General features: G+C 34.6%; 1 protein-coding gene across 1 annotated transcript; it reads left to right on the forward strand.

The window, feature by feature from the left end:
- The first annotated feature begins 255 nt into the window (after window positions 1-255).
- LOC113684391 (uncharacterized) lies at window positions 256-14,731 on the forward strand. Its single transcript, XM_089190651.1, has 14 exons — window positions 256-1,140; window positions 2,311-3,299; window positions 3,743-3,778; window positions 4,834-5,098; window positions 5,719-6,589; window positions 6,901-6,958; window positions 9,428-9,572; window positions 11,064-11,171; window positions 11,278-11,320; window positions 11,987-12,062; window positions 12,158-12,229; window positions 12,638-12,729; window positions 13,104-13,194; window positions 13,836-14,731. The coding sequence occupies exons 2-14, from the start codon at window positions 2,520-2,522 to the stop codon at window positions 13,872-13,874; spliced, it is 2,676 nt and encodes an 891-aa protein (XP_089046777.1). The 5' UTR covers window positions 256-1,140; window positions 2,311-2,519; the 3' UTR covers window positions 13,875-14,731.
- The last annotated feature ends 133 nt before the right edge of the window (window positions 14,732-14,864 follow it).

Raw genomic sequence — 14,864 nt, forward strand, 5'->3', positions numbered from 1 at the left:
CGATTTGTTTTAAAGGAAACTCTAAATGGTCTGCGTCGTCGTAACTCCCTAAGTTGATCTCGGTTGTCGAAAGGCAGTAAGTGGTGCAAACAATCCAAGGGATTGGAGACGATGTTGTTAAAGAATTTTAAGCAAAGGTCTTCCCTCCGATCCTTTAGGGTTTTCAGCTCTGCCATCTGAAGCACTTCTCTATAATGATTATCATACCCGTATATAATTTTCAAGGCTCTCTTTTGGACACGCTCTAAACTTAAGCTCATCTCCGATGTTATTGTTTTTTTTCTTCGTCAATTGATAATCATCTTCGCTGGCCTGAAAAGTGTGGTCGCTATTCAGTCTTGGATTTTACAAAAAGTACAAGTTTAGATAACATTCAGATATTACTTTACCACAAATATACAGTTATTAATAATTAAGCGACATAGTCTGTTGAGGTTAAAATCATTCAGCGCGCAGAAGTTCCAACAAATCGATCCAATTTTACGCTTCAGTTCTTGGTTGGGCATAATTTTCAACTGCGTGATAATGCATTTGGATGTTCTTCAATGGATGTCTTCATTTGTTGATACATATGAGCTATTTGCGAGTTTGCTAGAGGTCTCCAATCTTCACAAGGACTTCTTTTCTCAATGTGCCAGTCTTTCACCAAAGTCCATTGTTCCGGCAACTGCTGGTTCACTTTTATGAGTGAGTTTACGTTTATGTTGGTTGGAGAAGGAGAACTGCTTTGAGACATGATGCACAAAGGAACAAAATTTTTTTTTCCTTCGAAGTGCCTTCTACCTTACGAGAGCGCTTATCTTGAATATATCACTCTTGACAGTTCTACGTTGTCACGGCAACATACAGAGCGGAGACTGGAACATAGTAGCGTGTTTTTTCAGAAGCCTTTGTTCCTACAGCGTCTCTGATTGGCTCAAGAGATTTTTACCGGCTGGAAACGGCAAACAGTTAATGACAAATTTCACTGTGGCGACAAAATAATATTTACTTTCCTGCTGGGGAGCGTATTATCGCGTCTTAGCCAAGGGTCATTCTTCCAAATTCTGTGAAGTTAGGTCAGAAATAATAGAAACATGGAGAAAAATGCTCGTTTCCACAACACTTGGACCTGTTAGTACCGAAGCAAGCAGATGAAAGGTTTGTAAGCATCTTTCGTGACTTTAGCATCTCTTCCCCTGGTTTTGAATTGTCTTAATTATCCTCTGAGCGTATGTTCTATGCTATTTTCCCTAATGTATATGTTGCTATTCGTATTTCACTGTCAAAAACCCTCTTCTTAGTTATGAACTGTTTCAAACCTAAATAGTTAATTAAGTTCGAATCATGATCGTGGTCTTTCAACACAACATGCAGGCATTAACGACATACATTGTATTGTGTCCCTGAGAGAATTGGTTTATTAAATGGATGGTTATTCCCTAGCTTTATTTAAAAGTTCTCTTGATAGGTAATTGCCCAAATGTGTTCTTAGACTAATCTCAAGAAAGGAAATTAAATTTTATTTCGTGTTGCAGACGCTTCATGTAGTTCCGTATGACATGACCAGCTGATACGATTAACTTTCAACTTTTTTTAACTTGGACATTTTAGGACATAAAATAGGCAATGAATTCTTTCACTACTGTTCATGGTGTCGTTGCCCCAATCAAATCATTAAAATTTTTCATTATTTTTTTTTCTCACTGCGGCAACAATGTTAAGAATGCCCTTTGTATACAATTATTGTTTATTTTCTTTGAGTGAGAATTTTTAATAATGCTAGTTGAAGAGCAGATTAGCATTTAAACAAATTTTGCTGCTTTTAGTCATTGTTGAGTCAAACAGTAGATGATGATTGGAAAATGTAAAACATTTAAATTAAGAAGAAAAATGGAAAAGTGAGGCGCAGATTATATTTGTTAAATATAATTTTTTTGACAAACTAGTCAGAACTAATCTGGAGTGATCTTCCCATTTGTGTCAGTAAATAGTTAAAAAAAACCCCAGCCATTTGTCACTGAATAGTGTGACTGGAGATATTCCATTAGTTTCTAACTGATTGGACTATATTCTTTAAAAATCTTGTGGGAGCTATTTGCAGAGTTTTTTTGGCAAAATTCGGGATTTCTCATTTTTTATGCACCCTAATTTTTTAAAAAAGATGAGGTTTGGTTTCAATGAAGTTCATGTAATGTTATGTCTGTTTGGTGGTCTATCTGTGCTTTTTGAACTATTTCATGGATGATATAATTAATTTACAGATATTCTGTAATTAATAAGTATGATATTTGTCTGATAAACTTTTGTTTTGTTTAAATTTGTGTTTAGGTGCTTGTAAAAAGTTTGCTGATATGAGTTAAGCTGAGGTCTGACACTGAGCACCTAAATTGAGAAGAGACTGAGAGTATCTCACAAAATCTCACCACTACAATGAAAGTTTTCTCAATTCATGCAAGTGACTTAATAGTTTGTCAGTGGTATTTGGTGGCCAATCTGATTTAAAAGATCTTTGACTCAATTTCCAGTATTGTGATCTTATGATGGCTCATGATCAACATTTATTATGGACAACAAAAGGAACAAAGGCTTCTAAAGATAATATGGATCCTAACTCACTGCACATTTTCTTCAACTCTGCAAATACCGGCAGGCCTGGACAGGGAAGACCTATTCAGCGAGTCAAAAGTGCAGCTCCTAGAATTGGTGGAAGACATCCTGGCGGTAAAGAGTATAACAAAGTTAATGCAAGTCCCTTGGGAAGTCATTCTTCATTTTTTCTCAATCCATCACCGACTCCTGCAACCTCACGCCCCTTGTCATCAAGAAGTGGAAGAAGTTCTTACAGCTCAGTGCAAAAGAATAAACAAGAACCAAGTGCATCTCCTACATCGTTATACCTTCAGCTTCATAAAGCAAGATGCAAATCAGCTCCCCCAAGACCTGCTGACTATTATCTTCCCCAGAAATCCAAATCTTGGCAATCACGTGGTGGTTCTACCTCCTCCTTATCTCAAAGTGCCCCAAAACGTGCATGGCAGAACAGGACAAGTTCTGCAAAGAGTCAGCATTCTCTCATGTCCCAAGAAGAAGTAGAAAAACGGCACAGAGAGCGCTGTAAATCAGCTCCTCTTCCTTATGATTTTAGCTCTATTGAAGTTGTAAACTGTGTTCCCAAGCATGGTTCTGATATTCAAAGATTAAAAGCTTTTACTCGTCCTTTAACCTGTATGCCAGATGTTATTCAGAATGTTCTTTCACACAATGGTTTAAGACATTGCTGTTCTGCTTATCAGCCCAGGCCTAAATCATCTCCTTCGGTAGGTGGTAACGTCATTGTTATCACGGTCAAGGTAGTTTTTGTATTACTTAAGATAGAAGAAAATGAATTGCAGTGAGTTCAAACCCAAAGTAGAGAAAATTGTTCAAAACCTCTCTAAACATATGAATTCTACATAGCATTAATAATAAGTTAATTATATTAAATTGCTGCAGTTAAAAATTTTGTTTTATCTGCTCTATTAGATGTGCGAATGGTACATGTACACAATCCTTTCAACAAAAGGAAGAACTGGTAGTATTTAGCTACAACATCACCAATACAAAGTGATTGAATCCTATCTGGAATACTTTGATTTTGATTATAGGACCCAAATGTGGTGTTGTTGGTTAAGAATCATATGTATCACAAGGATGATATAAACAGTCCAATTCGACTTTGATATGTTTGGTCACTGATTACTGATCTTTTGGCCTTTTACAGAGACAGCAGTTTTGGCCTGTTGCAAGACCCACTGTGGTAAGTTAATACATTATATGCATTTACAATTTTAGGTACTTATCAACTGATTGATAGGGACAGACAGGAAAATATTTGGCCTTGAGGTATAATGATGTACTGACAGAACACATCATGATACATGGTCATGCATTATAACCAAGAGCTAATATTTTCTTGTCAAGCCCAATCAAACTCAGTCAATAAGGATTTTAATTATCATATGACTACAGACTACAATGAGTTGTCATATGATACAATTAGTTGAAATAGGACATGATGGACTGACACACCCATGTCATGCAGTCATGAAAAAGACTTAACCTACAATATTAATTTTTCCTTTGTTTTTTTGAGTCAGAACAAGAAACTCACAATCCATCAAAAAACATGACTTCCCCCCCACCCCCTCTTTTCTATTTTTCTTCAAGTTTTTGCAACAAAGCTGTGTGAGTGTAGGGCAGAACAGCTTTTTCCAGACTGGCTCACATCAGCCCCTTCAGCCCTAATCAATTGTCAGCTTTCACAAGTGGACTATGATTTTCTATGAGATTGGGCCTGCAGGGCTGTATGGGTTATATGATAAATTAAATATTTTTTTAGTTTCTGTGGTATTCACAATGGTACTGTAACAATTAGTTTTGCGTAGAGTATGAAAGGTAATTACCCCTCCATATACTTCAAGTACTTCTAAATTTATCAAGTCCAACTTTACATCTTAAAAGTTCATAAATTACCTATACACAGGTGTACATGAAAAAAATATATTGAAAATGGTCTTTTCAAATTTTTTTTTTATTTTGAATGGTATTTAAAATAAAAAAAAATTATTTTGAATGATATTTTTAGCATTGAATTGTCAAGAGCATTTTAAAAGTACTGTACATTTAGAAACAAAATTGTACAATTTTATGTATCTCTTACTAGACAAAATGTGACAAAAAAACTGTAAAAGTTTGTTGATTTTAGGTTATGATCTGGTTTGTTTCAGCAAATGAAGTAGCTTTGCCGGTTTTTTTTATGTAGATTAATTATACTTTATTCATGACCACATTTGTTGTGTTTGAATTTACCAGTTCCAAAGGGGAGATGTTCCAAAATATCTTCACTTTGTGAAACCAGCAGGATTTTGGGTACGTGGAGAAGGGGGTCATCTTAAAACTGGTCCTGATGATGATCTCTCTTTACTAAATGACAATCAAGATGTGTTGGCAAGAGCTGATTTCCCTTTAAATTATGAGGATGACTTGGATGAAACAGTGCTGTTTGAAGAACAGTTTATTGTACCTGCATCACCCTCTGAGGCATCATCAGAGAGGGAGTACTCATTAGAACCAAGAGGTATGGATTAACTCTTTAGCCCCAAAGAGTGGCTAGTTTCTAATTTCTCCTTAAAATCAAAATGTTAATGTCTTGAGAATAAAGGGGATGATGGCGAAATAAAGAAACTCTGTATTGTTGAAATTTTCTCCTTGTGAAGAATATCCATAGTGGATATGAGAAGTGATGGAGGTGCCAGCTTTCCACCAGAAGAGCTTGCCTAATGCTTGAAATGTCAGCTTTAGAAACTTTTTACAGTTATGGCAATTTACATTATAAACTCAGTTGATAAAAAAAAAATTATTTTGTAATCCCTTCTGACGCAGCACCACAGTTTCTTTAGAACCACCAGTATGATTTGGGTTCATTTCTTGGGGTCAACATTGTCTTAGCTAGAAGTCTTTGCTGGACAGGAATAGTGTATTGATATTGCTTGGAAGAAAGTGATGTAGATGTGTAGGGTTTTTGATGTGAAAAAATTGTTGCGCACTGACCTGAGTATATTGGTGGCAGCATAATAAGCTTGAACTAATATATATTTGGAAGCTTCAGCCGGTTTGAAGTAATGAATTATCTCTGGTTTTGAAATCACTTTATTTGAAAATTGTATCTTTTTGCAAATTTTTCTGGTCTATCTCTAGATGAAGAGTTACAAACAGAACAAGATTTAGATGCCACCCACTGTGAAGGTCTTGCTGAAAAATATTTGGGTGATGATGAAAAAAATTGGCCTGATAATCAAGTGACTCTTGAGCCACCACTAGAAAAACCTCCAGCTGATATCAAGACTTCAGATGCAGATCCTGTGGAACCTGTTCTTGAAATCATCATAACTAAGTTAGAACCTGATAAAAATTCATCTCCTGAAATCAACAAAGAAGAGCAAAAAGAAGCTGGCACAAAGGAGGAAGGTGATTCTGATATACAAATTGATGTTCCAGAGATTCCACAGTGGGCAACTGAAGAAACTTTGAGTCCAACTGAAGATGTTAGGTTAGATGATGTAAAGGAAGAGGTTGTAATGCCAGAGACTGTGGAGGAACCTGCTCAGATTGAAAAAGAACTAGAGAAAGAGGTGGAGAATGAGCCTGTGGCTCAAAAGCTCAATGACATTCCTCAGAAGACAGAGGTGGAGATGCCCAAACCACAAACACATCAAGTCAAGTTCTCAGATTCTCTGATTCTTACAAGTTTCAAGTCACCGCTGTCTAAAGAAGAAGAGAAGGAGCAGGTGATTAAACCTATTCTAAAACCTACTGTGAGTAAGGCAGAGTCCCCAACACTTAAACGCGAGGAACCCAAAGTAGCATCAGCCACACAGAAGAGAACAACACCATTGCTGGAGCGCAAGGTGGTGGAAAAACCACCACTTCTAAAACCACCTCCTGTAGCACCAGTTCAACCTGTAGAGGAAATAAAAACAGAAGAGAAGAATGAGGAGAAGAGGCCAGAGGAAGAAGAGAAGGTGGCAGAAGAAAGAGAAGAGGTGGCACCCAAACTTGAGCCTGAAGTGTAAGTTAGAAAAATTAATTTATTCACTTCATTGGTATTCACCTAACTTAACATTTAGCCATCTTTTGAAGAGAAGTCTAATAAAAGGAGATATATTTCAAGACATTGTCTTGAAATTTATCTAAAGGTGATTGTAAATTTTAAACCATGAAAAATCAGTGTAAAATAGAGTGAGGATTAGAAGCTTCCTTTTGCTATGTTTGACTCACTGTGTCAGGTTTCCATGAAAACTACTAACAATGATATGTACTCCTTATAATCATCAGTGATTGTCTTGAAAATTAAAGATATTTATAACTTTTCTCTTTCAGTTTACCCAAACCTGAGTATATAAGAGCACCTGGAGCCTACAGGATGTATGATCCAAAGGTTTGTTTCATTTTGTGAGTTTTGGATTACAATAACTATATACTTAGATTGTATGGCTGATGAAAACTCATCTACACTGTACTGCTTCAGTGTAGTTTGCACTAATCATTATGTTAACACATTTCAGACCATGGTAATCTGGTCATTTTTGTGTAGCTTATTCCAGTCTGCACTATTTCATACAAATATGTTTTAATAGTCATGCTGATTCTTGACTAGTATCTTGTCATGTGCCTTCTCTTGTTAGTTTAGGAACATTAACCTTGGATTCTATCCTTGTCTATGCTTACTATTAATATTGTTTCAATTAGCAGAGTCTGCAGCATTTTTGAAACAAACCTGCTTCTAGCAGGGAACCCAAAATTTTCAGAAAATCATTTAGGCAGCCTGACTGTAATAAATAAATGTAGAACCTCAGACTTTCATGACCATGGAGGTTTTGCCATGATTAAGATATGGGAGAAGCTTTGACATAGACAAAAAGCTCTAAATTTGACAGTTGTGGCTAATTAAAAATTCTATTATTATCACTCATCATATGCCAATACATTGTTGTTTAATTATTGTGGAAAAAAAATTGATATAGGATATGTTTTACAACAGTGTTGTAGTTTTCTTTCTTGTGGTAGTTTTTACAAATTAAATACAATTTCATTGATTTATTTGGAGATTAATGTCAGTAGCAGTTTTGTTGGTTTTATAATGCTTTAAACTATAATTATACTATAAGTGAAGTATTTTAGACATTCTCCCCTCATTATCACAAACTTGCTAATTAATGGATATACTTAGAGACATGTTTATGGACATCCTTATGAGTCAAAATATTTTGGTTTTTACATCAATGCAGCATGGAACTGATGAACAAATAGAACTGAAGGATCCAAAAGAGATTGAATAATGATATAAAATTCAGCATTAAATGTCTGTTTTGGGACTCTGTTCAGTGTACTTTATGTTTTGAAGTTCTTCTTTCCAATAAATTGTGATAAATTATTTATAATTAGTTAATTATATTCACTCTGGTGGCATTATTCATTTTTCGAAATAATTACTTCTCATCTTCCAATTCTAAATTAGTTTCTACATAAGATTGGAATGACTTTGTTTAAAAAAGAACTAAATTAAATACAGTCTTTTTCTTAGTAAAAACAGAATTGAAGAGAAGAGTAATATATATTTCCTTGTATTAAACAATATCTAGTTCATGTTCTTGTTAACAACTTTGAAATGTATACTCCCCCCACTCAGCAAATATAATAATGAGTATTTTCCATCTTGAAATTATCTTACCACCTGTCCAAACTACCTTAAATATAATATTGTCACCAATTAATTATAAGTATTGCTTCCAGTTACTAGGTTTTTTAGAATCTGCAAGGCAATTTATTCCAATATTCATACATGTGCATCTTATTTATAGTTGCAGGTCAGTTTGGAGGTAAATGTATATCTAACAGTTATAAACATAAATTCAAAATTATTTTTGTAAGTTTTCAATAACTCTAACTTTAAAGTCAGACATTCAAATCAAGTGAGGCCAGGTATGCTACAAAAGTATACCTATGAAAGCAAACGTAGCATACTTGGCCTTACTTGATTTACTTGTCTGACTTAATAACACTGTGCTACTCAAGGACAACATCAAACACTTGATAACTCTAATTTTATTTTGTGTTTTAATGCAGTTGACAAAACATACTTGAATCTATTATAAACAGGAGTTTGAGCTTAAAGCTTTGATGGAAACAGTTTGCATTTTGTAAAAGTAGTTGGGACATTACTTGATTTAAAACACTGAATACAAGTCAATTACAAGATAGGCAATTTGTGCGAAAAAAGGTTTTCTTTTGCCGAATAATGTGTGTACTCCTGGGGCTGTTTTAGAATCTTTGTGAGTTATTAATTACCCTTTGCATTTAAATTATAATAGAATGTTGAGATATACCTATCTGGTAGTCAATTTCTTTGCATAGTTTGCTTTCTTGTCCTTGTTAACATTGAATATAATCACACTCTGTTACTTTAGTTAAGGTGTAGTTTTTTGAGGTTAGAACATTGTCTGTTTACCCAAACTGCCCTACTTGCTCCTTCTTTGTAAGTTAGCTAGTTAGTGCCCTTTGTGCTTGTATGCACATAAGGCCTCTGCCATAGAATGCCATTGATTTCTGTTGGTTGCCTGTTGGTCAAGCTGCCCACATGTCCAAGCTCTGTCCTTCATTTCCTTGGGCCATGGGGAGTCCATCAGAGTGAGTCTGGGCAAGACTGATGATGGCATTTGGAGCACATGGCCAATTCATCTCCATCTTCTTTTCTGGACCCTTTAGATTATGGGTTCTGTATTTAATAATGTTAAGTAATTTTCCAGGACCCAGGCTTTGAAAGAGTGAACAAAGCTATCCAATGCAAAAATGGGTATCCAGTGGATAAGGAGTCAACTACACAAACTAATTTCAGTTATTTCCACAGGACCTCCTTGATTATCGGTTGGAACAAAAAAGAGACGCAAGACCTCTAAAGAAATCTTTAACCAACTCATTAATGCCACGGTTTGTGCCTTCTGTTGAGAGCACTGAAGTTATAACATCTATAATGGATGAACGTAAGGTAAGTTGATTGTTTTGAGGTCTATTTATGTATAACTCAGATGTGATTTAGCTTTATGCAGTAATGTGAGATTTATTTCATTTTAAGTTTTAGACTTTTTGACACTCAAGTATGTCAGTTAACTTGATTTTACCACTCTATTGACCAGGGAAGGAACTATTTTCATGTACATGTACAGAGTATGTACTAGATGAAAGTGTCACCAAAGGTTATTTTTTTAAATTAAACTTGTAATATAGTTTTAAGTTGGTTGGATATAGGGGTATTTAGGGGTGATATTTTCAAGAACAGCAAAAATCTCAGAGGTAACCTTGGTGTGATTGGTAGATATGCTGCCTGGCATTAACTGTGCAAATAAGTTAATAACATTCCACAATGCACGAAGCTGCCCATTTTAGGTGTTACATTTCAGGAGAATTGTAAATATAGTGAACACATACATGCTAAGTTGATTAAGCCAAATAAGTGTCTGTTTGTATTAAGACCTTTACAGAAGGAAGGTTTCAGTCAAGGTGAAGTAGACTACCTATTTAGTGCCTTAGTTTTACCAAATTTCACTTATGGTCTGCCTGTTTATGGTGCTGTAGACTCAGATCTCATGGTCATACACAACTTTATGGACAGATGCATTAAAAGGAAATACACGTCTAAGAGAATGGACATTCAATGTGGTTTTAAGTTGGTCTGATATAGGGGTAGTTAGGGGTGATATTTTCAAGAACAGCAAAAATCTCAGAGGTACTCCCGGTGTGATTGGTAGATATGCTGCCTGGTATACTGCGCAAGTTAATGACATTCTGCAATACACGAAGCTGCCCATTTTAGTTGTTACATTTCAGGAGAATTGTAAATATAGTGAACACGTACGTGCTAAGTTGATTAAGCCAAATAAGTGTCTGTTTGTATTAAGACCCTTGCGGAAGGAAGGTTTCAGTCAAGGTGAAGTAGACCACCTATTTAGCACCTTAGTTTTACCACATTTCACTTATGGTCTGCCTGTTTATGGTGCTATAGACTCAGATCTCATGGTCATACAAAACTTTATGGACAGATGCTTTAAAAAGGAAATACATATCTAAGAGAATGGACATTCAAGAACTTTAGAAAATGCAGATAGGAAGATTTTCAGGGTATGTTCAGTGGATCCCTATTGCCTGCTTGGTAACATCATTCTGAAGAAGAAGCAAAGTACCAACTCAGAAACAAAAGTGCTCATTGCCCAGATATAAAGACTGAAAGATTTAAGAATGTTTTTGTAAATAGGCTTATCTTCAAATATAATCTTTAATCTTTCTATTATTTTATATAGTATGTCTTATGTATATATATACAGTATGTCTTCTGTATTTTTAGATTCCTATTACTGCTGATGTAACTTAAGATATGTCTTTTTATCTTAGGAGGAATAAAGATTGATTGATTGATTGATTGATTGATTGATTGATACTCAACACAGTCATTATGATAGCCATTCTCTATATCAGAATTACTTTTCTCATTTTTCTACAGCAAAGGAAAGGAATGAAACCCTGGCTTCAGGGAAGACTAGCACTTTCTAAGCAAACAAGTAGATTTGAGCTTCCTATGGATGTTAAATTACTTGAAGGTAATTTGTATAGTCATCATGATATTTTTCTGTGAGTGTCTTTAACCCTGAGCAGTGTGACTTAAATCAATCTTGCCATGATGAATTTTAATTTTGATTTCCTCAGAAATGACACCAATGGAGTATTTGACAAAGTACTGTATCATAAGGTTAGTTGCCTATTCATCTCAAGTGAACCTTGTCTCTTCATCATCAAACTTTGGAATAATGTTCTGCTGCCATGCAATTCTCAAGAAGTGATGAAATGAATGATGTTTTGACCTGAAGTTAATTTCAAAGGAAAGAATGATCCTCTCAGTTGAATTGCATTCAAACAAATTGCAAAAAAAAAAAAGAAAAAAAAAAGGCCTGAAAAAATTTGGGCCTCATCTGGAGCCTGATGCTTCAAAGTTTCCAAGTGGGCAACTGATAACTGGGACTGGCATACAACTGAACCTTGTCAAATCCTAAATTTATCAGCTGAGAATTCTCTTTTGAAACTTGTTTAATTCAAGTTTAGTGTGAATATCATTCTTTCATTTGTAATCATGCACACATCAAAGTATAATTTAGTGCATTCACTTGCAATCACATTTCTTTAAATGGAACAGAGAGCTGACATTAAAAGCATGTGGCTCGGTAGCTCATTTGTTAGAGCAACAAACTAGTTAATAAGAGGCATTGGTGCAAACCTGGGTGAAGCCTGAAGTTTTCAAACTTATCTTCTGCAGTTTCTTTTATCACAGTGAACCTGTGAGGATAAATCTTCCATTTAGTCATTTAGTTCCACAATTTAATCATCTGACTACAGAGCACATTTCTATGTTACTTTCTAGCACAAGAAGGAAAGCACTTTACAAACATATATTTCAGAAAGTGGATAAAGATAGAGATAATCAAATAACTTTTAAGGTAGGTAATTCAACTAAAAGTATTTTGATCTATCCATATCCTAGTTTTAAAATTTGTGTCAAAATTCAATAAGCTTCTTTTAATTTGATTAAAAGGAGATGGACAAGGGCTTAAGGGAGATACATGTGGACTCTATATCAACAGAACAGGTCAAGAAACTAATAGAGGTATGTCTGATGTCATTGTGCCTCCATTTTTTCCAAGAAGATTCTGTTAGTACTTAATATCTATTCACCAAAGTAAAGGTAGCCAGTGGTACATGTTAATAATATAGCTCAAAAAGATAATTTTAGTTAATTTTATACCTGCAATGATTACAATATTTTTGGGTGCAAATCCTGCATGTGTTGCTTGGAGGTGAATGGCAAAGGATAATTATTTGGAGTTTGAGTTGCCAATCACAGCACACCTTTAACGCTATTCAGCTGTTTTACAATGATGTTGTTATACCTTGATACCTTGATATGCATCATTGACTGAGCAGGAAGTAATTATTATCATAATAACTGATGAAAAAAATAGTTATTGTTTTCAGCTCAAGTTATAAGTTAGATAATATTTTTTCTCAATTACAGATGGTTGAAGGAAATGAGAAGTCTACTTTCAGTCTTGCACAGTTTTCAGCAATTGCTGCATTTTCTGAAAGGTTCCTCTTCTCAGAAACACAGTAAGTACATAGTGAAGTGGTTAGCTTGCTTGGATCTTAAACATTTCGGTATAACTGTATCCTGTGCCATGGTTGTGTTTGGTGTTGTGCAAACAGCACTGCACTGTCACAAGTCTATTGATATATAAGAAACAAACAGTGATTCCAACTAAATTTTGTTTTTGCCAGTCATTGCTTTGGACTAAAACAAGTAAAACATGATAAGAAATTAAAATGGGATTCAGTGTTAATTTTGAGTAATGAGATTGTTCAGTTCTACGTTTTTGATGGGCTCTGATTCACGTAACCCCAGTTGTATTGAGGACAATATTCTAAAGTTCCTTCAACTGCTGATCCATGCTATATATATATATGTATTTTTTTTTTCATTCTAGGGTAACAGAAAAGAACAACCCATACAGCTCAAAGGAAATTATTGAAGAGGCTGACTTCTGTGGATTAAAATCCAAACTTAGTGGATTCCCTGTAAGTTTTACAACTGTTGTATTTTTTAGGCAGGATTAGGTAAATTTTCTTTTCCAAAAGAAGGCACCTAGGAAATGAAATGTTGCTAAAAGTATCATGTTTTTTCAAATCAAAGGCACCATAAGAGTAGGTAGGGGGCTAGGATGAGACTTTTGTGCGATTTTGTTTTTGAGTCAGGCCCTTTGGGTTGTAAGGGTCTAAGATATTAAATTTAATTTAGTGAATCAGGTGTTTGAAGTCAAGTTTGCTTTAATTTAATGGGTTAAAAGTGTTAAAAATGTCAGGTTGTGTTCCTTGTTGATGTTCTGCCGCTTGAAAAGAAGATTGCAAAAATTAGTTTTCACCAGAAATTTCAGAAATCTTGAACAGCAAAAATTTTTCACTTTCTGTTGAAAAAAAAAATTGCCAAGAGGCAAAATGAAACTCAAAAACAAAACTCTGCCATAGAGTCATCAGGCTGTGGGAGAATTGTCTAGACTCTGGTTGATGATAGATGGATGAATAAATTTTAGCAGGAGGAAAGGAAAGAGGATTGTTAGTATACAGATTAACTCTGTTATATCTTCGTTTATTCATTTCCATGCTAACATGTGTTCATTTTTTTTCCTCACCTGATGTACTTTCTTTTTCCATCTTTTAAGGTGAACCCCACAGTGAGGAAAATTTTGGAAGTGCTCTAAGTCAATAACAATAATATATTTATTAAACTTAATTATAAATTTGAGGATATTTAATATATTGTTGCACAATATTTAAAATTTATATAAATGAAATTTGTTGTATTTTAACAATGAAGAACCTTTTATAGTAAGCTATACACAGTGGCAATCATACAGTAGGATCTGACACTTTGGTACTGATTATTGAATTGGAGCCAATGCCATTTTGTAATGATACAGCAACTACTGCTTAAAACAGTTGGGTTCAAACTCTTTGGTGGGAAGAATCATCCTTTATCCACTTTGGAAATGCAGAATAGTTTAATTCCTTCAAAGTTGTAGCAGGAGAACTGAAATGTCCTTTAGGTTGTCACTTTTCTCTGCCAAAACAACAACTGGTGAAAGGTCTTTGTGTACAGGCTATAAATATTGTTGACCCTGGGGATAATCAGAAAGCTATGTACCCTCAGCTGAAAACAACACAGTATATTGGAAAAAATAAGTCACTAGTGTATTTTGACAGTATGAGTCATCCAGGAAAAAAAATCTTTTTTTTTTTTTGTAGAATAACTGCAGTCATATAAAAGCAAAAGTAAGGGGAAGCCTCATTTCAATTAAATATTAAACACTTTCCTATTCACATAAAGATCATAGAGGGAAACTCAGCTACATTATTCAGTGGTTCATGTTCCTCAATTTTTTATTAGCTTTTTTCAAGGGAGTATTTCCACAATATTAATGGTCAACTAAAGAAAAATATCCATTCATGAAGTATTCCATACACAGAATATGTAGTTTTGACACTGTTATTTTATCTTAGGAAGGAACTTTATTTTGTATAAATTTGGTTTAAAAATAAATCAGTGTATTAAAGGAAAGTATGTTCTTTGTCCCCACAACTTTTTCAGCAAATAGTAACATCTTTATTTTCTTGTAAACAGAATAAGAAAGATGGTAACTTTCTCATGGGGACTCAGAATTTATTCTTTATTCCAAGCTCGTGACAAGACG

This window comes from Pocillopora damicornis, chromosome 12 (assembly GCF_964200805.1).
Source record: "Pocillopora damicornis chromosome 12, jaPocDami1.2, whole genome shotgun sequence".
In the NCBI taxonomy this organism is placed as follows: domain Eukaryota; kingdom Metazoa; phylum Cnidaria; class Anthozoa; order Scleractinia; family Pocilloporidae; genus Pocillopora; species Pocillopora damicornis.

Coding starts and splice junctions, on each gene's coding strand:
- LOC113684391 (XM_089190651.1), top strand. CDS start 2,520: ATGATGGCTCATGATCAACATTTATTATGGACAACAAAAGGAACAAAG. Junction 12,063..12,157: donor ATAATCAAATAACTTTTAAG/GTAGGTAATTCA, acceptor TTTGATTAAAAG/GAGATGGACAAGGGCTTAAG. Junction 12,730..13,103: donor TTCCTCTTCTCAGAAACACA/GTAAGTACATAG, acceptor TTTTCATTCTAG/GGTAACAGAAAAGAACAACC.